We start from the raw sequence: 23,801 nt of genomic DNA on the forward strand, positions 1-23,801 counted from the left end.
GTTCACTCTGAACAACTACAATAAAAATGTCACAGAAGAGGGATTACAGCACCAGTTTCCTTTCATGCACCTTTATTCCAAGGCGAAGTGGCAGAGCATAAAATCAACTAAGAACAAACAACACAGGCAAAAAACTGATGTGCAAAAAGGATAAAAATAAGTCTCATGCCATCTAAACAGTGCTCTCACACAAGAAGGAAATCTCTCGGGTGCAAGGACACAATCCGAAATGACAGAAACGAGAACCATTTAATGCAAATTATTGCACTTAAGGAACTACACTGGAATGTGCTTATAACTAAAGTCTTTAAATACACATGATAAAACTTAAACAACAGATATAACAATTTCTTCAATTTCTCTATCTTTAAATATAGAATGCAGAATTCCTCAGGGTCTTTATTATTTATTGGACATCAAAGATTAGACTTAATGGCTGGTGTGGGGGACTTTTACATATAATTGAATGTTCATCACATTCAAGATCTTGTCAAAAAGGTTCACACAATGCTGATTAAGCCTATTAGCCCCCTGGTAATTCTCTCTGTATTCTGTATTTGTAGATCTTAAATCGGGTGTCTGTGGCAAAATCCCTGTGACGTGTATCAGCAGTGATGTAGTGATTGGATTTGTTCAACATAAATAACTAATTATCGCCTTAGAAATGTCGAAATGTCTCTGTATTGTTTGTGTAATTACTCTCACTGCCAGAGGGGGGCCACTACAGTTACGCACTGCATGTTTAACATTAGTGTAGATAAATAAACTTTTCTTTTCTTTCAAAGTACCAGAACAAGAATCAGAATCATTATGTATGGATCTAATTTAAATACACATATTTCTTCACACTATATAGTTGGTCCCTAAATAGAAATAATCTTTTTATTTTCTCACTGCAGAAGACAGTGTGTTGACTTTTCAATCTGAACAAAACTCATAACTTAACGCTGTCAACCATGACAAAGGCAGAAGAAGCCGCCTAGAATGTCTCTGACCCTCCAGAACCTGGGTCATGGATTCAAGTGAGTCCGGGGGTGTGATGATAACGGTGAATCGACAGAGACAAAGAAAGACTGCAGTCCCTGCTATTCTGTGGTAGGTTTCTTTGGTTGTGGCACTGCACAGTTCAAAGATCTTCATCTCGTCTGTCCCAAAGTCCCTCTCTCCTTACGTGTCCTCACCTCTGTTGTAGTAGCCACTGAAGAATGAAAAAGTACTGATGACCAGACACATCACGACAAACAGTGTCAGGGCCATCCAGAGAAGTCGCCGACTCAAAGAAATCTTGGGACAAAACCGACCAAGTCGAGCCAGGACCTCCTTCATCCTCCTGCGAAGACAAGGGCTGCATAAAGTGTACAGTACTGTACATATCAGATATTTAAATTGCCGTCTACTTTTTTTTCGGTTCCCATTTTATATGTTTACCTGCTTGTCTTCATTTTCCTTCCACTCTCCTCGTCTTTATTGTTTGATTCCAACAGTTTCTCCACAGTGTTTTCCTCCTCCTGCTTCTCTTCTTGCTGAGCTTTGCTTTGCTTCAGTCCCTCTTGGTAGCTGCAATTTGAAACGCATGTCCTATAATCTTCTGTTGTATTCTGTTTTTACTGTAAATATCTCAATACATTCCTTTCAATATATAAGATTCACCTGTGCCATAAGTGTCATCGTACAATGTGTGCTTGTGTAGAGTTAAGGAGCAGGAGAGAAATGCCTCACCCTTTATCGTACGCCTCCACCTCAATCTTTGCCTTGAGCTCGGCTCTGATCTGCGCTCTGATCTCCTCTAAGTTGACTGGAGGCTTGGCCGGCTCACTTTCCTGCTCCAACACACTCTTTCCACTGCATTGTTTCAGATAGGAAAGAACAATCAGCCTTGGACACCATCACAGCAGTCATTATAAAAACTCCAATGAGTGTACAGTTCCATCACAACACCGTGGCCTTACAAACTGCAGCGCTCGAGTGGTAGTGAGCATTAGACAACCATCACAGGCATGGCGAATACAAACAGAATAAGTGGAGCTGGCACTTGCAATTCCATCTCCTTCACAGAAATTCCAGCTCAGACACTTGAGAGCTTACACTCAGTCTCACTTTGTAACCAGGATATGATTGACGTCAGTGTCTGGACTTTGTCAAACTCTTGTACATATGTTTAGATTATGGCCCACTATAGCACCCACAGCATGGTTTCATTATTTTTCTCTACGCTTTCAGGGTTATTTTTTTTCACATCACTGATGCTTTCTCTGCAACATGAAGCACATCCTGAAGGCCAAACAAACAAGTCAAAGGTCCCGCCACAGCAGAAAATGCTTTTGATAAGAATGATTAGAAGTTCTGGGCTTTTCTCAGCCCATTGTTTCAAGGACTCTGGGGTGACCTTGGGGATCAAGCAGTGGTATGCATGCATACTGTACATGCAGTGTGGGTGCATGTGTGTGTGTATAAGTAAAACACCACCCGAACACAAAACATACCATTCTGCTGCTGGTTGTGCTGCCTCTGAGGAAGTGCTGACTTTCATATTGTTCGCTTCACACTACAAGGAGAATATTTTAGAATGTTGTTTTTTTGTAACACATACACAATAAGCAAGTATGAAAGAAGTATTCATATCCTTCACCTAAGTAAAAGTACCAATACAACAAAGTAAAAATATTTAATTACAAGTTGAAGCCCTGTATTTACTGTAAGATCTTTTGTATCCTATCCTCCTAAGTACCATCAGTACTATATTTTAATTTAGAACATTTCACCGATGTTTAAATTGTTTTTGGAGCACTGGATAATTCTACATCTTTGGGTCTCAAACTGTGATTTAAACGAAACAATCTCAGAGTTTTAGATGAGTATCGTCTCTTTGGTGGAACTGCTAACAACTCAAAGACATTTAAAACATGAAGTGTCACAACCAGGCTCTTTTATAAACCAGGTCACAAGGCCAAAAAATCTTGATCTTGAAGAATATATTGTATTTTAGATTATAGGAGATGATCTTGTGATTTTAGAAAGACAAGTTTTAATCTCCAAAGTAACTAGAAACTGTAGTTGTAAGATAACTGCTGTGGAGTAAAAAGTACAGTATTTGCCTCTAAAATATATTAAAGCACATGGGCAGTGCCATCACCAGATATGTGTCTTTGGGCATAATCTAATCCTTATAGCCAGTAAATTACAGCAATTCAGGACAGGTTTACAGCCCACCACACTGTTAATTCATTTGGCAAAAGAAGATAATGTTTGAAAAACAATAAATGATTCTGCCTCAAAAAAGAACTAGGTCATAAGTAAATGTACTTACATAAACCTATTCTACAAAACTTGAATCCAGCAGTCACATTCAGAGAGTGGGTGTCACTTCATTAAATGCTTGATATGTCATTTCCCATAATTTCCCGACAGGACAGGAAGACTTACCAGCACAGGAAGAGCAGCACCAGTGGTGGGTCCCACGTTGGGGCCTGAAGCTAGGATGGGGCCTGACGACGGGATGGGGCCTGAGGCTAGGTTGGGGCCTGGACCAGCTGTGGCTGGAGTCTGACCTGGGATGTTCAGGAGGTTAAACTTAGGCACCACTGCCACACTCACCCTGCGTCTGGGCAGAGCCTAAAGAGGGCCGATGAAAAGAAGACAGAACAAACAACAGGGTTGATGGTAAGAAGAGAAAATTAGATTATCAAGTAAATTCAATTTTTGGATAGGAGTAATGTTGTACATTTCGTACAGACATTCGTGTTCCCCAGAGGATGAATTCCCAGTAATGTTTCCCAGGATAGTAATAATGTTGGAGACAATGACGTTCACATTTGTGGTTCTGAGTGAACTGTCTAAACATTTACTGAATTGTTTGCCATCAAATTTGGTGCATACATTCATGTTCCCCTCAGAATGGATTTCTCAAAACTTTGGTGAACACATGAGCTTTTCATCGAGCCCCGCCATTGGGTCATTATTTTAAAATTAATCACTTTACCATCAGCTTAATCTGATTGTTTGGTCCTAATCAGGGTTTAGCAAAGCGTTTAGCACCACTGTGAGAACCCCTTCACGGAGTTCATTGAAGGGTCGACCACCCTTGTCATTTTCAAAAGTATTATTATTTTACACATTTTTTTGAATCTTTTTATTGATGATTTTATGGGAATGCTTCTTTTGTCCAAAATAAGATTGACAAACACATGAACCTGCTAGATACAGTTAATGTCAAACAATCAACCAGTTATCAAAATGCATTTACCAAAAACTTCAGAGCTTACCTTTCCAAGGGTAAGGGACATTGATCTTGACGACCGTGCGACTCCATCATCTTTATAAAGACAGATAAAGAAACGCAGAATACAGCGTTACCTAAGTTCATACAGACCACTATTTTCATGCTGCAGTGAAGCTGCTCAGTGACACATAACAAAAGTGCAGTTACGGTTCAACATACAATATGTTGTACTATGCAAACCACCAGCGCCACATGATAACACACAGATAATGAAGTCTTTAAAAACTTTCCATTTACAAGCATAAATCCCCTAGTGGAGAAAAAGACATGATGTCTGTTCATTCCTTGTGTTTTCCTACGCTTTAACTGAATGTTTTCATCAGTCTTTCATTGTCTTACCTCCAGTGTCTACGGAGCCTCCATAACAGCGATTAGAGTTCTGGTTGGCCAGCTTCTTAAACTCCATGAGCTCAGCATGGTCCTTCTCATACGTCCTCTTCAGATTTTCCACATATTGCATCATGACCTCAGTGGCCTTGTTCATACGTTTCTCCTGTTGCACAATGAAGAAGTTTGTCAATACAAACCTACATCACAATGTAGGAGCAGCAAGGACCCTACACTGAAAAAACTTTGCATGTCGTAAAAAAGCAGTGAAAGTGAAAGTTCTAAGATTATTTCCAGAACAAGGACATAGATCTTTAGTTTGACTCCATGGCTGACATGAGGTTTGACATACATCAGCTAACTGGCTTTTTTCATGTTGCAGTAATATCTCGATCAATATCTGGATGTGCATTAGAGCTTGTTTTCTGAAAACAAATGGTAACAGGCTTGATAAAAAGACAAGGAGACTTTATCATACCATAAAACGTTCCATAAAACCAAAACGATAAGTTAAAATGAGTTTAACTTATCGTTTTATTTATCAATATATAATTGTCCTGCCACATGGAGGAAACACAACCCTTTCTCTCTGGTGAGATGTTAAAATGGAAAACGAAATATGTAAAGGGCTCATATATAGCAATATTTTGGAAATTGAAGACATTCAAATTATGGTAACCATATGATTGTCTTTACTTTGATACAACAAGCGATCCTGTGACATGAAGGTAAATATCATTTCTGTACAATTATGGCTAAGTTGCCACTAATAGATGGGCAGCTGCACAAAGAAAGAGGTTTTAATTTTGTAAAGTGGTTTGAGGAGATAAATAGCTAAAGAAGTTAATACTGACAAAACAGTAAATTTGCATGTATGCCATATTCGTCCCGGCCCACACAAGGTCAGATAAAAATCTTTATTTCATAATTTTTTGAAAGGTGCTCCAGCAGCCCCAACACATCCTAAAGAAGGCAGCATCTTACAAACAATAAGCTTTGCTGTACACACTGCAGCGATACCTAAACTGCCCTGCATTGTCTCGGTCTGTACTGTCATTTGCATATGTTTGCACAACTGCACCTGTCGAACTGATCCAACTATCTCTGCTCGGCTGGAGAGCCGCGTGGCCAGGCGGTGCAGCACTGCGAGTGTCTCTATGAGGCGCTGGTAGGCTTCGCGCTGCTCCAGGTTCTGCAACTGCGGTGCAGTCATCTGCAAGAAACACGCAACAACAACATAATGTTAAAAGTATCTCAGGCAAACACAGTGTACATCACTTTCTCTTTTGTACCTGGGATCGGACTCTTTCTCAGGCTAGTTAAACATTTACTGTGGGACACACACTTCCAGGAAACTTGAGATGATGGAACACATAAAAGCCAGAGGGGATGCTTCCTTTCTAGCAAGTTGATCTGATATCAGCTGTTTTTCGAGGACCGACCTTCAGTGCTCCTTTGAACTCTTCGAGTTCTTTCTCTGTGTCTTCCTCAGTCAGGTTCCTCTCCCTCTCTGCCTGTTTGAGCCGAGTCTCCAGAGTGTAGTTGTCGTTACGGAAAGCCAGTGACAGCTGGATGAATGCGTTCTGTGGGGAGGAAGTTGTTGCATTATAACACTCAGAATGGCACATTAAACAACACATTAAACACAGATGAGCTGTTGCTGGTGGCAACACACCAACACAGTGAAAATAACTCAGAGGAATCCGTTTAAGACTCTCCCATACACACCCACACATGCCAAATGAGAGTCAGTGTGGCTGTTTGTGTGAAACTGGTGTATTGCGATGCATAACAGTTGGTTAACGTGTGAGGGAGAATTGAGCAGCCCTGAGAAGAGCCTGGGGAACAGGCTGTGATTCTGACATTTGACCCCCTGATGTTTTGCTGTGTTGATCAAAGCCAGTCTGCACAGTTTTCCAACATACATGGGCCACAGCTGAGAGGAAATATATGACCTCTGACTGTCCTGATCCAGACATGTCCCTGAGGGATCAGCGAGAGGGGCCACAGCCTGAGCCCGACAGCGTCACTAATGTTTGCATTTTCTCCACAGGAAATCACTCTTGAGTCTCTTTGGCCTGATCACGAACAGAAAAACACTTTCCTGTTGACAGAACACCGCCGAATCCAGGCAGCCAATTTTTACGACTGCGTAATTAACTATTTTGGTAACAAAACAGGTTGTTATAAACACAGGTCTGCAAGTGGGAAACGTTCAGCAGTGAGTGGAACAATACATCTGCCCTCAGTGTTTGAGTTTTCTGCTCAAAGCAAACAGATAACTGTTGCCAGTCAATTTTATTACGTGTATTATGCGTATGTATTATTACTCATAAACTATAAATTGCAGGCGAGCAAGAGCAAAGCACCACAGGAAAACAAAATCATTAACACAAAATTGACTGTGGCAGCATGCTTGGATGAAGTACTCAACTTTCAATGCTTCATCATGACTGGGAATACTTTTGATGTGTTTGTCTATTGTCATTTTTACATTTGTGTGTGTGTGTGTGTGTGTGTGTGTTAAAATCGCTTGCAACAACCTGCACAGATCAGATACCAACCTCAACTTCCTTTTCAGTGAGTGGGGGTGCACTGGAATGAAATTCCAAAAACATTAACTGTTAGCAAAGTCATATAACATATTTAATCACACAGTAACTCAAATGCTAGACAGAGTATGTTTGAGCTTTAAGGCAAAAAAAAAAGAAAAAGAAAACTCAAGCAGCAATGGTTTGTTACACACCAGCCCGGCAGACCCCGATGGAGTTTGAGTTTTCTCAGCATTACATCTGAGATGTTCGGCATTGCATCAGACTTCTCCTTCATCTCCAAGTTACTGGCTGAGTTTAGAGAGGGCTGAGGACCTGCAGACACATAATGAATCAGAACTCAGACTAACTATCATGTCTCAAATAATTTGAGACATGATAGTTGAAGGGGCAGTTAACCAGTGTTGATCCAATACACTTTTGTAATATTTCCTCACGGCTAGCTGTCGGTTCTGGCTCTGTAAATTGAGAACAAAACAAAAAGCAAAAGTGCCAGATACAGTTCAAAGATAAATACTGAAAAGTACCACGATAGACGCATAAGAAAATATGAGTCACTCAGTAACGTCTGTTATAGAATGTAATATTACCCATCATAAGCTACTGTACATACCGGACCAAGTTCAAACTGTAAGACCCATGGGTGTGTTGCACTGAGGAAGGATGTCTTTTATTAATAAATATTATAACACTCTTAGAAAAACAGCCTGGACAGTGACAAAAAAGTAAAAAAGGCTCTAAAGACGCAAAAGAGTACATTTATTTTGGACAAAGAACCATTGTCCACATTGTCCTAATTTTTGCAATTCAAAGTCTGAGTCAGATCGTCGTTTCAAGTCAACAACATTGTCTCTTTCCAAAACATAAAAAAAACATTAGATAATTTCCTCATTTTATCAGACAGTCTTTGGCGCTCATCCTTTACCAACCATGCCACCTGCTGATGGAAACTGAAAACAGCATCTCTTTCTCTGTTGTGAGGCCAGTAAATGGGTGGCACAAAGGAAAAAAACACAAGAACAGATCATCATCATTTTCTGACTGGAACAAATATTTTCCCTGAGATCCAGGAAGTGCACACCCTTGGTGATATTGCTGACTGTACTGTTCAAATACTTTCTGTCTTACGTGGACAAAGGGGCACACGAGGACTGTTACCTTTTTCCTGTTCAGCAGCTTCACTCAAGTCTGGTAACTTCAATCCCACTATGCTTTGGTTACGCATCAGCTTGTGCTCCTATATACATAAACGCACAAAAACAAAGCATTTATATTTTATTCTCTTTTGACAATAAAAGAGTGAATAATGGCAAGTATTGCAATCTTTTGTACCAATGCTTTACCTCTCTGAGTTTAGACAGTTTCTGTACACCCCCCGGCTGTACAGGGAGGTCCTTGTATCCTGAAGACTTGAAAACATCTCTGGGTTTGTCTGAGAAAGTGTCCTCCGCTGTAGGAGGGAAACCTGAGGCTCCATTTCTAGAATTAAGGCTGCCTACAGCATCCCAGGAAACAGCTCTCATTAGTGGAGGGAAGGCCCCAATTGTCTTGATCTCTGCTGTACAGGGGGCCTGTTGAGTGGGGGGTCGGGGGACGGGCTTGGCCACTCCTGTGGCCGGGGCCTGGTTGGGGTTTTGGCCTGAACCAGCTCCCTCATCTGCTTTATTGACCGCTGCGGGACTCTTGGGTACAGCAGGATCACAGTTCTCCTTCTGAACAGCTAAACGGGGCTTTAGAGTCCCTGACGACACTTTCCTTTTCTCAGTGGGCTTCCAATCCAGCAGCAGCCTGCCCTAAGGTCAGCAAGATAATGATTATTGTTAATACATTTAGCATCTGTGATGTGTGAATTAAACTTAAAGATGTTGAAAGAAGCCATAAAAGACCTGGAAGGCTGTATGATTACATGAATTTGGCCATAAACTAAATGAATGATCTAATTAAGATTTTTTACAAAAAAAAAAGTCAAAAGTTCACCAGAGTGATTACAAAATTATCCTGAGGCAAATATTAACGTGTGAAGCAAATTTCATGGCAACTTATTTAACAGCTCTCGAGACATTACACTGAAAAGCAAGTCAGGAGTCGAACAAAGCAAAAGGGATGCATCCTCTTGGAGCCATGAATGTCTATAACCAATTCTTTGCTCCATCTTGTCGTACTGTGTGTTAAGTTATTTCTTGGGTTAAGTGAAAAGTTTGACATACTGGTGTTGCAAGACGTAAAATTAGGGGATTAAAGTGACTTCATCCTCTCAGGAGCATAAATGTCTGTTCCAACAATTGATATTTCAGCTGGGACCGATCAACACTGGCATCCTCAGAGCCAAGCAAAGAAAATCTTTATCTTAATGACATCTTTATATTCAAGAAACTGAATATAAAGAAACTCAAAATGTGTTTAATAAGTTAATTAAACTACTTTCTTATTGTGAGTTCAACAAGTCCAACTAAAAATACCACATAGATCACTTGTCCCTGCCCTCAGACATCACCCATAGGGGTGTACCAGTGGTAGGTGTGTCGAACATTTGTTGGTTTGGTTTGGGCTATAAAACTTCTTGGTAGGATATAGGAAAAGATTGTGTTTCGGGTTGAAATAAGTACTTCCTTGCTGGAGCTGTCTTTTTGGTTATGCATGAAATTTCACTCTTTCTGTCAGATGTGAATTTAACAACAGTGTGTTTGTGTCAATAGAAGAAAATGCAGTGAGATAAATCTGTTAATCTGACCTCCTGATCCTGGGTCGTTACTTCAGGCTTTCCTCTCACTGAGGAAACATCTAGATTCTACAAGAGTTCAACACATAGCAAGTTTTCTCATGTTAATTGATATTTGCGGGACCAATACTGTGCCATCAGTTAAAATCAGGGAGGTCCTAATTTTAATCATTAAGGAAAGACACATTTGTATTGGTAAAGTGTTTTAAATGAGGAGAGAAATTATAGTAACATTTAAAAGTACAATAAAGAGGAAAATAAATGAACACCAACAGTTTAAATGGGGACACATGAGCATTTGACACGTCACACCACCATGGTGTTTTTATTAACGGTTTCTTTACCTGACCAACAGACTGTGAGCTGAACGGGGTCGACTCTGAGGGCCCTGCAGCTGAAAAAGCACAAAACAACAAAATCATTCTCAAAAAAAATCCAATGGACAGTTTCTAAAAGAACCAGTGTTTAGGATTTAGTGGTATTTTGTGGTGAGGTTGGAGATTGGAGATCCAGCTGAATACCTCTCCCCACAGATATGGAGGGCTAAAAAAGAAAAGCTTTAAATAAACCAAAAACAGAATGATTTTAAGTGTAGGATAATTATATTTTTATGAAAACACAGTTATACAGATGATATTCCAATAATGAATATACAATGATATACCAATAAATCACCCTAAATCCTACACATTAGCTCTTTCCCAGCTTGGGATAAATAAAGTATTTATCTATCTATCTATCTTTAAATGATAGAAAACAGAAGTTATAAATGAATAGTAAATAGAATAGAAAATAATCTGTGTATAATTTCATCCTTAAAATGAGGTACAGTACACACCAGATTGTGGGGCCACAGTGAGGGAGCTGCTTTTAGATGAGCATGGTGAGGATGATGGAGTCGGAGGTGGAGAAAGCCCTGTGAAAAAACAGCAACTAATTAACCATATTCAGTTAGTTCCACTCAGTTAGTTCAGTGAGAACTTTATAAAGTAAACAAAAAAAATATATATACATAATGTTCTTCAGTGCCTCCTCAGAAAACCTAAAAAATGTGACTTCTCATCATTCAACCCATTTGTAAGAAATCTTATGCTACATTCAGAGTTGTCTGTGTGCACATGTGTGTGTTTGTGCATGCCGTACTTGTGGGTGAGTCGGTGAGGCTGCTCGTGGAGCGGCGGCCACGACGCGTCAGGAAGCGGTCGCTGACCTTCTTGGCCTGTTCAAGCAGCTCCAGGTTCTTCTGTCGATCCTCCTCTGAGAGCTGCAGCTCCGGCAGCTGATCTTTCACCAGGTCAATCACATTACCTGTACTGTCTGAGGAGTGACACGTACACGTACTCGTACACACACACATGTACACACGTACACACACGTACACACACGTACACACGTGTACACACACACACACACACACACACACACACACACAGTCACGTCGCCAGAAGGGAGGGGACATCATTTTGACTGACATTCATTTCCTGGAGATTTTTAAACTTAAAACACATCTTCAACCTAAAATTTAAAGCTCTATGTTATGAGGACTTGCTTTGTCCCCATAAGGTTGACACGTCCCTATAATGTGTAAACTGATTTAGGTCCCCACAGCATGAATTAAACCTGTAACATTTGTAGGAAAAAAATAGCAACACATTTGTACATATTTTTCTATTTTTAAATGTTTTTACGTTTATAAAGTCTGTGAGAGCTGCGGTATTGGACTCAGTTGGAGAGCTCTTGTGTCTGAAAGACATTGAAGTGTGATTCCTCAGTTTAATGGCAACGAATAATTCACTGATGGATGTGAGCCAAAAAATCAGGTGACCGAGTCATGGATGTTTTTATCTCCTCCTCTCCTCAGAAAAGGGCATTGAGCTAAATATCAAAAGTAATCAAAACAGCAAAAGCATTTCAGGCACGTGGGAGGACACAATATTGTGTTTTTATTCATCCAAAATAGAAATCAAAGCTATTTTGAAATCAGTGTTTGACAGGCATAACTATGTTAACAGTGTTACAAATATCCACTTTAAAACGGTAAAAAAGCTAATCCCAACTGCACAATCTTTTAATTTCAATGTTTATATTGCACAGCAGCTGTAATGCAAATTAATGCATATAGTATTTGTTATTGTATATAGTATCTGTTATTGTACATAGTGTTTGTTATTGATATTGCAAAGTATTTCTATTTTGTCGTATTTACCTTATATTCTGTTGTTATTCTACTTTACTTTATTATTAAATTTCCCTATGCTGCTACACTTATGTGCTGTTGTGTCAATTTTGAATTTTCCCTATGGGGTATCAATAAAGGTACATCTTATCTTATCTGAAAAAGAACACACTCAGTAACGACAGTTTGTTGCTGGACAAATGTTGCTGGTGATAATAGTTCTCATGGTGCTGTGTTTATTTTTAGGTAATTGCATCCGCAGTGTGTATGTGTGTGTACAGGGTTTGCCCACCGACTGTGGTGATGGGTCCTCCAGAGGATATTCTGTTCAGGCGAGCTCTGGGACTGTGTGGCCTGAGAGAGGAAACCATAATGACCCAGTCACATTGTGCTTGTTTACAGCTGAAGTACAAGAAAAACGATAGTGGATGATTACCTGGCCTGTTCCAGAGGACGTCCATCTTGTTGGACCAGAATTGCCTGCTGTGGGTAGACGATGGTGGGGGCAGTCATGACAACAGCTCGGGTCTCGCAAGGTGTAGACTGTGCAAAAGAAAAACACAAGTGTTCAAACAAGGTTGCAGATATGACTGGCAGGCATCTACAAAGAGAGGGAGCTTTTTGCGACACAGTGTCAAGTTCTGATATTTGTTAGATCTATGACCTGTGATGTTCAAGTTGAAAAGTGATCATGAACTGCAATGTCCCCGGTTTGACTCCCCCCATTTCCAGTCATCTCTAAATTGCCTGGTGAGTATGAGCACAAATAAAAATAATTAAATTAAATTATGTTAAATATGAATGTAAATGTATTTTAAATCAGTACAACAACTTCACTGTTCAAACATGAAAGCCCTGTTTTATATCTAGCTTCTGCAATGATAGCTCATTCAATTACGTACTGCAGAATAAAATTCATGTCCACCTATTAAAAGAGATTAAACACAAAATGAAATCAAACAGTAATTCCTTTAGAGCTCCTCTCAGAGCTGATCTTTGAGGTAGAATCCTGGTAATAGGAATCCCTCTGATGGTAATAGTACAGACAGGCCACAGAAAGGCTATGGCTGTGCTGTAACAAAGGTGGGTGCTTTTATTGTGTTGTTATATGAACCGAGGATGAGATTATATGGCTTCATTGCCTTCTGCAGAGATGTCTTATCTAGCCTGTGTTTATTAGCCACTGCAGCGGAAGACAAACTCAGAGAGCCAACTGTTTAACACTTTGTTGTGAGCAGGATCAGAACAACAAACGTAACCCTTCAAGATTATGTTCATCATGCTGTTGTTGTTGTTGTTGTTGTGACACACTGAAACTGAAACTGTATCTCTAATCTTGTGGATGTTAATGGTTTAAAAGGATTATTCCTAAATAAAAATTTAATTTAATTCCCATTTACTACTGGCATCTAGTCAAGCATCTAGTTTTGGTTTTTGATCTACAAGACACTTTACTTAAATGAGTAAGGTTTATGGATTATCCTATGTAGAATAGTTACTTTAAGGAGCAAAATCAAATCAGGAGTTGCAGAGGTGAACGTTTATTAATAAATGGAATTACCTGTAAGGGCAGACAGCACTGCAGTAGAAAAAGACAATTTGATAAAATATTTAGTATACATTAGTAAATCTGATATTCCTCCTGGAAGGGCTGCCAAGGTTAATTGACCCTTTTCGAACCAGTCTGATCATCTTAGAAATGATCATCTAGTAATTAAGTTATTTTTATTAGTGAATTTATTTAAAGAAAATTGTATTCCAAAAAGTTGACATTTCATGTATTTATTAGACAAAAGAGAATAAACAAAAGACTCCAACAAGCTCAATTGAATCTATTGAATATTTTTAAGCGACCACAGTGGGTCAACTATGGGTAATTCAATGTATAAGCCAAGAAAAGTAACCTTCACAGACACATAAAACATCCATGAATCTGTGGAATTGAGATTAATTGAAACTAAGTAGAGAGAGAAAAAGTAAAAGACAAATGCTTTGTCAAATGCTAATATTTTAGTTAGAATTGGTAGCACCTCTGTTACTCTCTGCACAGCTCAGTCTCAGTTCAATAACCACAAAGAACGCTTGTATCAGAAGAGTAATCCTCATTTATGAGCATTAATCAAATGCTTCAACTGATTGAGAGCAGCATATTGAAAAAGGTAGCATGTGCACTCACAGTACTGGGCGAGCTGGAGGAACTGTCAAGCTCCTCAGGGGAGTCCTCCTCTTCCTCGGGCAAGGTGGGCATCGTGGGGAGCAGTGAGGGGCGAGAGCGGGTGTGGGGGAAAACAAAAGATCCCTCAGCGGGACGAGCGCTGTCACAGGACTCGTTGGAGTTATGGTCACTTTGCTCAAAAGGAGATTCCTGCGGTAAGTGTCTCTCCACTTCCTGGAGCTGAGAGATCATAAACACACGACGACACAAAAACATGTATGTTATGCAGCGGTAGAGATCTATACATAAGATGAGTGAATTTACATTCAATGCTGATCCTTTTTGTCTGAGAAAATGGGATACTGTATACATGAATGGTGATATGCAGAGGAAAATCCTTTCTGTCTAACCACAGCTAAAAAAAACCATTCCTATTATAAACAAATCCTAAAATAGCTTCATTCTCCACTGCCATGCAACAGCAGTATTAAACATCAGAAACAAAACCTCCTCCTTGAAACTTTTACTGAATTCATGTGTGACTTGAGTGTTTTGGGTTTTTAACTGTCACAAGTTCAAGAAGATAGCAAGCTTCACAAGAGTAGCAACTTCGCCAGAGAATCAAGAACAAGAATGTGTATACCTTATATTCTTATTTCTTTTCCAGTAAAAACACAAAGCAGGTATTCAACACTAAACCTCCTCCTCTTTATAGTAAGAAGCAACCCTGACTTTACCTATTGGTTTGTAAACTGCTGTTTTGAGGCCTGGAGTTTGAGTATATTTGAGCTAAATAGGATGACAATTTACGGCGATTGAGAACATAAAATCCTCAGGAAGATGTTTACTGACGTCATCAATCAAGTGAGAAGTGCAGTGCTTTTTGCTTTTTTTGAGTCAACCTCTGCTGTTCATTGAAGAGAATACAGGTCATGGGCTCTTCCGCATCACTCCACTTTCCCTACCCAGTGACTATTTCCATTTTTATATATAGTCTGCTAATAGTACAGCGCCTCACCAGTTGAGTGGAGCAATATCGTAAAACAGCAACACTCACTTAGGGATCAAAAGGGCAAATAAATTCTATTCATGACTGAGCATGACAAGTTAAAGTTACATGTTCTTGTTCCCACACTGTGACTTCCATCAGCCAGAGACTGTTTTGACCAGAAGTTGTCAGAGTGACTGGGATGTTATCAACTCTGCTACATTCGGTGTAACTTGTTCTTACAGGCTTACTGAGGCAATGAGCTGCTGAGGGACAGAGTAAAACAAACAGAGGATAGATTCTGAAAATAATACAATTATGAGAACAAGCATAGAAGATAACTGAAGGGAGAAATTATTACTCTACACTAAAAAACATTTCCTCACTTAAAGTGAATCAATGGCGTGACTCAAATATTTTTTATTTATGAAAGTTAAAGGTGAAAGACGCCAACAGCAAAAAATATGATTTTTGGTTTTTATTACTGTTATCGTCTTTATTCATTGTGTTTGTTGCAGATGTACATAGTAGTTGGTTGTGTCAGTAAGCATTAAGTCCATCATGAAATCTTGGCAATATTCTAATGTTGAAGACCTAACATAGTACAACATGTAAATAAAATTTATAATCAGCCAAAGTGATATGCCATATGTACAAGTTAAAAAATCAAAAACCCAAAGCAGATGTGGAAATAATTCGTATTTTAATTTTTAGACACAGTGTGGGGTGAGTATATTGGAAGCTATTGTTCACCCTATCAGTCTTTGTCCAACCAAAAATAGATAGATTTCCATATCTATGACGAGCACAGGTGGAGCTGTCCTTTTACTGCCCGTGTTTGTCGTCACACTCACCAGCTGATGAATAAAGCCATGGGAAAGGTTTTGATGAATTATTGGTTTCTTCAGGGGTATGGCATGAACTTTACACAGGACAAATCTGTGCTGTTCAGTGTCATCGCAAATATGACAAGCTCTTGGGAACATACAGTATATAGGGACAGAAAGGCTGTGAGTCACTGGGGAGGAAATGGGTTGTTTAACTGTCTTCCAGAGAGTCTCCTCACATTTCCTGACCACACAAATACTGTCATATTTGTCTTTCTCAGGCTGCAGAAGCATTTAGTACAGAAGTATTGATACTTCAAAGAGAAGTTTTACTACACGACTCTTGAAAATTAAAAAATGTTGAAAGATTGCAGTTGATGAAAGCGACAACATGTGCCTGTTGCTGATGTCTTGATTTAGATAGAAAGAGTTCAGCTTTAAGGTTCTACTGCACATGAATATGAGAGTCAATATTTCCAACATGATTATGCAATTGCCCATGAAGCTCAGGGCAGCTTTGGTAACAACCACCGGCATTTCCAGGGACTGACTTAACAAATGGACCTTAATTTCCCCCTTTTTTTATTCATTTATGAATTATTAATATTTTATACTTTTTCCACAGCTGCAACAGTTGTTTAATGTTTTCCAAATATGCCGATTAAGGGGAATACGTCGACAAAGAACAATAACTGTTAATGGATCATTCTAAGAGTTTGCATCTTTACAAATCTCATCTGAGAACACCATATCTGTTAAGTCCATTTCACTTCTTACAGTGCAACCAAACCCAGTTTAAAGAATCCTGCTTTCAAGCAAAAATGTGGAACCAGACTGTGTTTCTTTGCTGGTGAAGGCATAAGAAACTATTACTTCTTGTGAAAAAGACCAAGCCCAAACAAAGATGCCAACCTGCACTGCGATTGTGCAGCGTGTTTCCCTGGCAGACGATGAGATTGAGATAAACATTGCAAGGTAATTAAATCACTCCTGATTATTTCCTGTGGGGGGGGCAGGACAACAACATACAAGCCTGAGCACAGAGCCCATGCACCACAACTCCACAGGAACATGTATATCTTTTTCTAACAGCATATACACTCGTGCTCTTAAAGAAAACTTCATTGTCCATCAGAGTCAGATCTGACTCCTCGCTGCATCCAGGCCTCCTCGCTGCCTGTTACCTCAGAGGGAGACGAGGGGACCGTGATCCTCCTCCCCTCCGTTACATAAATCCCAATCCCTCTTGCCAGATTTGTTTAAAATTTGGTTTTGCGAAGCAATGAGTACGGGGACCGCAGAGGAAGTGGTTGCCACGGAGCCACAATCCGAGATAACATGGCAGAGGAAGTGTGAGAAAGATGAAGAAGTGGATGGACAAAGAGATAAACAGTCAGGTGGGAGAGAAGATACATTTCACTGATTTAAAAATGCAAGCACACAAGGAAAAGTGTTACTTTCAGACAAACACTAGGTCGCCAGAACGACACCACTGTCAAAACACAGAGCTGAAAGAGCTGAAATAGCATGTCCTGCAGAGTTATCCACCTGAAACCATGACAAACTAAGACCCCACAGCTCCACAGAGCCCACACCATCCAAACCTATCCACAGACAACACGCACATTACCTGAGTCACACTGCTGTAGTACTGTAGACACACTACCGCTGATCCCTCCAACTAAGACCGACTTCCCACAGTCAAACTGTCACCCTCAGCCTTTTCCTCAGAAAACTCCTCTATCCTCGGGGCTTCTCCTTCCTCCTCCCGTCCCCTCTGTTCCCTGTCTTTTTTCAGCAGCAGCCTTTCTTTCACTCCTGGGAGCTTTGACCATTTAAGGAGAAGGGCTCTGTATGCTTCTTTGGGCTGCTGCGGTGTGTGTGTGTGTGTGTGTGTGTGTGTGTGCACGCATGTGTGTGTGTGTGTGTGTGTGTATTCTCCACTGATCATCCCTCAACTTTACCCTGAAGAAAGTAAAAAAAAAGGTGTTTTTTTCGGGGCTTGTTTTGGTTTCTGTAATCATGGTGTGGGATCAGTAGGAGACTATTTTGTGTGTTGTTGCATGTGAGAATATGTTTGTCTGAGACTGATAGATAGACAGACAGATAAATTGCATCCATCTGATCTGTGTTTACTCTGCAGCCTAAGAAGAAATCCATCCGTCCACTCCTGGTCTCTTGAAGTTCAAAACTGTTTAGTGAGCTGCACCATTTGTGCTGGTTTTTAGTGTGAGGTTTTAAGGGGCTGTAATAATTTTGAGGAGGAAAAAAAGAGCACAGCAGTCACGTTGTTCAGAGGAAGACAGCTGATGTTCACAGCGAATTACAGCATCACAGTTTGAACTAACGTGAGATGATAAGTCTACAGTGTGAAGGAAATTGATTATCAAAGGACTAATTTGTGCAAAAACAGTCATATGTTCTTCTTATCTAATTCAACTTGGGTGCAACTCTGCTTTTAATTATAAGTCAGGGGTAGAAGTATTCAGATTCTTTACTAATGTAAAAGCACAAATAAAACATTCTGTTACAGGTTAAAGTCCAGCACAGTTTAAGTATCAAGTATTATCTTAAAAAACGTACTCTAAATATTAGAATTAAAAGTGTTTTTTCAGACAAATGCATCAATAATGCATCAGTGTGTCAATGGCATGCAGATATTGCAGAATTAATGTTAATAGATGTCAGATAATAATTTTCCTCTGAACTGAAGTGAAGAAGAAGTAGAAGTACAAGTGCCTCAGAATTGTACTAGTTAATGTACAAAGTTACTTTCCACAACTGCCCAAAGCACAAAGTTGAAAAGATCTGTTTCACTTTATCTTTTCATTGCAAGCTTGAAAGAAAGTGGTGTAGTGGTATCAAAAAATATCCTCTTTTGAAAATAACATTTCCAAAACCAAAAATACACACTGAACATGCAGTTCACCCTCTACAAACAGAAACACTATTGTAGTTTACAGTAATAAAGCAGCAGAGTCTCACCTTGCTGCAGCTGCCTCGTCCTGTGCTGCCTGTTGGAGCCAGAGCACAGACAGACAGTGAAAAGAGTTGATTTGCATTTGACAGGAACCATGTGCAATGCAAATGTCATGAGACCACTGAAAAAAGAAAAAAGCCGCAAGAGGGAGTGTGAGAGAGAAACAGAAAGAGGGGACAAACAGGGAAGAGGTAAATTGAGTAAACTATCCAGTTAGGCTGACGCTGGTGATCTGATATTAACCTTATTGGTACAAACTACTTTAATTCTTATTTCCGGAAGTGTCTCAACCCCCCCCCCCCCAGACACACACACACACACACACACACACGCACGCACACGCGCACACACACGCACACACGCACACACGCACACACGCACACACGCACACACACACACACACACCCTCCTACCTCTATAACTAGTAGCAACAATAACCTGGCAACCATCTCGAGTTCATGAGGTGCTTGAAGCCAAGAGCTTTCAACCAGCCGAAGGTTGGTAGTAGTGTGATACCAGCAACTTATGTGGAGCACCATCAGAACTGAACAGTAGCATGTTAGTATTATTCACATATGAGAGGATGCAGATGAAAAAACAACACTTTTGATTATTTTAAAATATCAACCAGATTATTAAACTATTATAAAACTATTATTTATTGCAGCATTTCCCAGCCAGATTACATGTCATTACTCACACAAATCAGTAAATAAATGATGGGAATAATTAATCGTAGTAGACAGTGTACAGCGACATGGAGGAAGTTAATGGTGTAGGCTACCAGATATACTGGGAATATCTTGGCAGCTGTGTTAACTAACCACACATTCTTCCTAATCTAACTCATTTACACTTGCCACAAGTTGATTTATTATCTCACGTTAATGACTATGTATGTGCCATGCAGCCTAAGCATTTGCTGGTCCTACTACATTTTTGTAGTCCTTTGTTATGTTTTTGTAAAGTTTTGATTATTACTGTATACGCCACTGAAAGCATGGGTTTCATTACAGCTTTTTATTTTCTTTTAATTTACGGTGTATCCCAAAATATGTTTCTATTCTACTCTTGTTTAGCTTGTTTGTTTCTTCTTAACATTTTCAATGATTGAAGATGAAAAGTTCATCTTTTTTGCCATATGAAGTCAGGTTTGTGATGAATAATTTGAGCTTTCTCTGATTTAAAAAAAAAAAAAGAAGTCACGTATTCTTGAGGCAGTGCTCACATCTATAGTTTGATGTGTGGGTAGAGCGCCAAGTAAGAGGTCATCTTCTGTACATTGACATTTACTCGATTGTATTTCACACCATCCACATCTCAACGTAAAGGCAGTGCACATACCAACTTGAGATGGCACTGGACAATTTAAACTTTAGACAGAAGGCTATAGAATAAACATACAAGAAGACATGCGGGAGACGACTGCTGCCTGTTCATTTAAAATATAATTTCCCCCTCTGAGGCCACCAACTATGGTTCTCAGCAACCCCCACATGTTCCCAACTGATCTCTACATCACAAATAAACAATTAGATGTAAGACTTGGCCCCTTTAGCCATCAAGAGACTGTTTCTTAGAGAAGAAAAAGGGGAGGAAATATTTGTCATTACCCATCATGGTTTGGAGGAAGAGACAATCACTTTGGCCAAAAACTTATTGCAAAGAAAGTATTGGAAAATAAGTGATAAAATGAAAAATATTTTTGTGCTCAAGCAGCAGATTTCAGTTATATGAACAGATTAAGAATTCATGAAGTGTTTTCCTTCAGTTTTGTAGCTACAGACAAGTTTGCACTGTGTCGCTGGGGACAGAGGCTGGTCAGCTAAGCTTATAGGATGTACAAACATAACAACACATTTTAATTTGGAAACTTTGGTAAAGAGCCAGGCTAGATGTTTCTAGCCCTTTGTTTCTCATTTCTTTTTCTTCATTAGCAGTCATGATTTATGTGCTTCAAGTTTTTTTTCAATTCTGTTGAAGAAAGTAAGTAGTTTCCTTTATTTACATGTCAGTTCTTTGTACAGATCCTGGATGTCTCAGGATCTTTAGAAATATTTGCTCAAAGCACTTCAGAGCAAATCAAACAACAGGGAGCAGTAGTTCATAATAATAACAGTGATTTGGGTTTAGATAACTATAAGTTTAAATGTGCTGCCATTTCAAACTGAGATGTAGCTAAAAATACTTGACCCTCTGTATGTTTACATAAAAAAATCATTCTGACCGCCCCTAATTTCCCCCATGCTCCCCTTTGATAGATAGCACACTCCCTACGAGCTTATTCTCTGTTCCTCCTTGCCGTACCAGCTGTTGTGTGCAATATAAATATCTGCACTGTCTATTTTCAGACATCCTCACGGTCTCTCATTTGAAACGGAAGTGGCTTTAATTCATCTGTGTCTCACAGTGTACAGGACAACCGTGACAGCACTGGAGCTGTATTTGTGTAATTCAGCCATCATACCATTCTCGAGTAGCTGCGGAGGCTCAATCATTTCTGGGAATGTGGGAGACAAAGGAGGAATCTCTGTTCTCTCTCGGTTTTCAGGCTCCACGTCGGACTCAGTCGCGGAGCATGTTGCATCTCGTGCAGGATCAGCCGACAGACTGGGACCTGGACACTTCAGAAAAGTACACGGACAAACCTGATAAGGAACTGCCCTACAGTAGAGAGACAGCAAATTAACTTTACATAATTGTGAAGTCAAAAGTTAGACAACTACAATATGAATACTACTGGTGCTACTACTATAACTATAGTGCAGGTTATATCAGTGAGGAGTTTAAAGGCCTTATATCTATACCCATGATTTTGCCTGAGAACGTGAACATTGCCAAAAAATGTGAGATTCTTTTCCTGTTTCACAAAAGAATAGTGTTGATGGTTCAACTTTTTCTGCCAAATTGCAGATTGTGTTATAAAATTAGGGCACAAAATAAACACAAACATTACTTGCTTCAACCATTGTGAGCTTTCAAAATCAAGATCATTAAAAGGCTTTAAATTGAATTAAATGTTTACCTTCACTCTTATGTCAAGAAAATTAAGGTTTGTAACAAACCTGATTTGGAGCTCTTTCTGTGATCCTGGCTTCCAGTACATGCAGCTGCTCGTCAGTGTTGCTTGCTCGGCCCAGAGCTTCCTCCACCCTCCGGGTGATGCTCTCCATCCTCACCCTCACCTGGCTCACCCTCTGCTCGCTCTCTCTCACCAGCTCGGCAGTCTTCAGGGCATTGGTGACCATGGCCTCCATCCTTCTGAGGGTTGCCAGAAGTCCGTCTGCAGTCACCTGAAGCTGGATTTGCTCCTGCTGTGAGGCTGCTCCACCTGTTATCTCCGTGGTCACCGCCACATCCCGCTGATCCCTTACCACCTTCTCCACAGCTCTGTCTGCTTCTTCTCTCTCAGTGTTTGTCCCCTTGTCAATATGACAAACTCTGTGTTTTTGCTCTGAGACACACTCCAGTGCAGATTTGAGGGAGACTTGCAGGTTGCTGACCTGCTCCCTCATATCAGTGATTGTCTTCTCTGCTTGCTGGAGCTTCTCTTGTGTCTCAGAGAGCTCCTGGATCGACTGGGTTTCTTTTGTCCGGGCCTTAGCCTGCTCTACGCTGAGGGCTTTCCACCAGTTCACCACGGCCACCTTCTTGCCATCCCGGTTCTGAGTCTGGCTCACAGGCTGACTTTGCTTTTGCCCCTTCTCCCAGGCTCTCCGCTGCTCCTCCACCTTCTCCCCCCTCTCCTCCCCCACACACTTCTGCAGCTCCTGTAGCCTAAAACCACCAGCACTGCTTTATAAACATCTCCTTTACACACTGTTAAGTCTGTAGATACCAAGGGGTACTAAAAGTGCACTTATGCCTTTTGCAGTCTTACACACATTAGATAGTGACTCCTATGGGTTGCATAACGACAGTGCCTATAAAAACATTGTCAAAACCAGATACCCCTTTTTATTAGCTAGAGGAAGCATCAGAGAACAGAGACTAACATCAACCAAATCCAGTCTGTTACCATAACAGGAGAAAGGGAGGTAAAATCTCACATACACATTGACAAGCTGCTGCTTGATGCTTGCCTGCTGCTGCTGTCGATGAGGGAAAGGCCTCTCCTGTGTTTCTACAGGAGCAGAGTCCTGTGTGTGGGAGATGAAACCAGAGAGATAAGACAGAATCATACGCGCACATGATACTGCACATAATAATTATCATCCTCTGGTTGATGTCCTGCACCCTCCTCACCTTCTCTGGATACTTATTCTGCAGAAAATTTGCTATCTCTGTGCTCTTGATCCTGTGAATGATGCTCTGAATATCATCACTGTGTGTGTGGAGGGACGGGAGGCTTATGTCGTCCAGAGCTCTGTGATGCTGTGGCAGAGAAAGAAAGCAGAGCAGTAACACAGCCAACATTAAATACAGATCATCAGTACCATGATAAGACATAACCTGTGGAAGGCGAGAATTTCCTACTTTCTGCATATCCTGCATCTCACTTTGCAGAGAGCGGTGGTTTGGAGGGTCTCGACCATAGAGACTCTGAGGACCGATACAGTGTCGGTCATACCTGTCAGAAACCAGCAGGAGAAATCAAGACTGAGCACATTCAATAACATTTTCAAATTGTTAAGAGCAAAAAACATTTATTTCAAATCATCTTTAACTTCCCTAAATGACTACGACAGATGACACATCCCTCTTTTAAAGGGGCACTCCACTGTTTGGACTTAAATAAATAATAAAGCATCATAAAATTGGAGATGTGCTGTTCAAACAATTGGATATTTAAGAGGCA

The 23,801-nt window shown here is 40.2% G+C and overlaps 1 protein-coding gene across 4 annotated transcripts in view; it reads right to left on the bottom strand.

Moving 5' to 3' along the window:
• Positions 1-55: 55 nt before the first annotated feature.
• Positions 56-23,801, bottom strand: part of mrvi1 (murine retrovirus integration site 1 homolog) — a 29,144-nt gene continuing 5,398 nt past the window's right edge. For 2 of the 4 annotated variants that reach the window (XM_047331715.1, XM_047331714.1), the window contains 26 exons: positions 23,480-23,573; positions 23,249-23,377; positions 23,057-23,142; positions 22,069-22,780; positions 21,471-21,627; positions 19,009-19,037; positions 14,230-14,448; positions 12,490-12,596; positions 12,346-12,407; positions 11,021-11,194; positions 10,716-10,793; positions 10,222-10,271; positions 9,890-9,946; positions 8,502-8,951; positions 8,317-8,395; positions 7,353-7,473; positions 7,171-7,201; positions 6,049-6,189; positions 5,688-5,819; positions 4,619-4,772; positions 4,263-4,312; positions 3,424-3,612; positions 2,484-2,545; positions 1,720-1,842; positions 1,429-1,557; positions 56-1,345 (listed from right to left, as the gene is read on the bottom strand). In XM_047331715.1, the coding sequence (XP_047187671.1) occupies positions 1,168-1,345; positions 1,429-1,557; positions 1,720-1,842; positions 2,484-2,545; positions 3,424-3,612; positions 4,263-4,312; positions 4,619-4,772; positions 5,688-5,819; positions 6,049-6,189; positions 7,171-7,201; positions 7,353-7,473; positions 8,317-8,395; positions 8,502-8,951; positions 9,890-9,946; positions 10,222-10,271; positions 10,716-10,793; positions 11,021-11,194; positions 12,346-12,407; positions 12,490-12,596; positions 14,230-14,448; positions 19,009-19,037; positions 21,471-21,627; positions 22,069-22,780; positions 23,057-23,142; positions 23,249-23,377; positions 23,480-23,573 (3,793 nt within the window). In that variant the 3' untranslated portion in view covers positions 56-1,167. The remainder of the gene's footprint in view (positions 1,346-1,428; positions 1,558-1,719; positions 1,843-2,483; positions 2,546-3,423; positions 3,613-4,262; positions 4,313-4,618; positions 4,773-5,687; positions 5,820-6,048; positions 6,190-7,170; positions 7,202-7,352; positions 7,474-8,316; positions 8,396-8,501; positions 8,952-9,889; positions 9,947-10,221; positions 10,272-10,715; positions 10,794-11,020; positions 11,195-12,345; positions 12,408-12,489; positions 12,597-14,229; positions 14,449-19,008; positions 19,038-21,470; positions 21,628-22,068; positions 22,781-23,056; positions 23,143-23,248; positions 23,378-23,479; positions 23,574-23,801) is intronic. The other 2 variants (XM_035629528.2, XM_047331716.1) reach the window with 2 other exon arrangements.

This window comes from Scophthalmus maximus, chromosome 4 (genome assembly GCF_022379125.1).
Source record: "Scophthalmus maximus strain ysfricsl-2021 chromosome 4, ASM2237912v1, whole genome shotgun sequence".
NCBI classification, from domain to species: Eukaryota; Metazoa; Chordata; class Actinopteri; order Pleuronectiformes; family Scophthalmidae; genus Scophthalmus; species Scophthalmus maximus.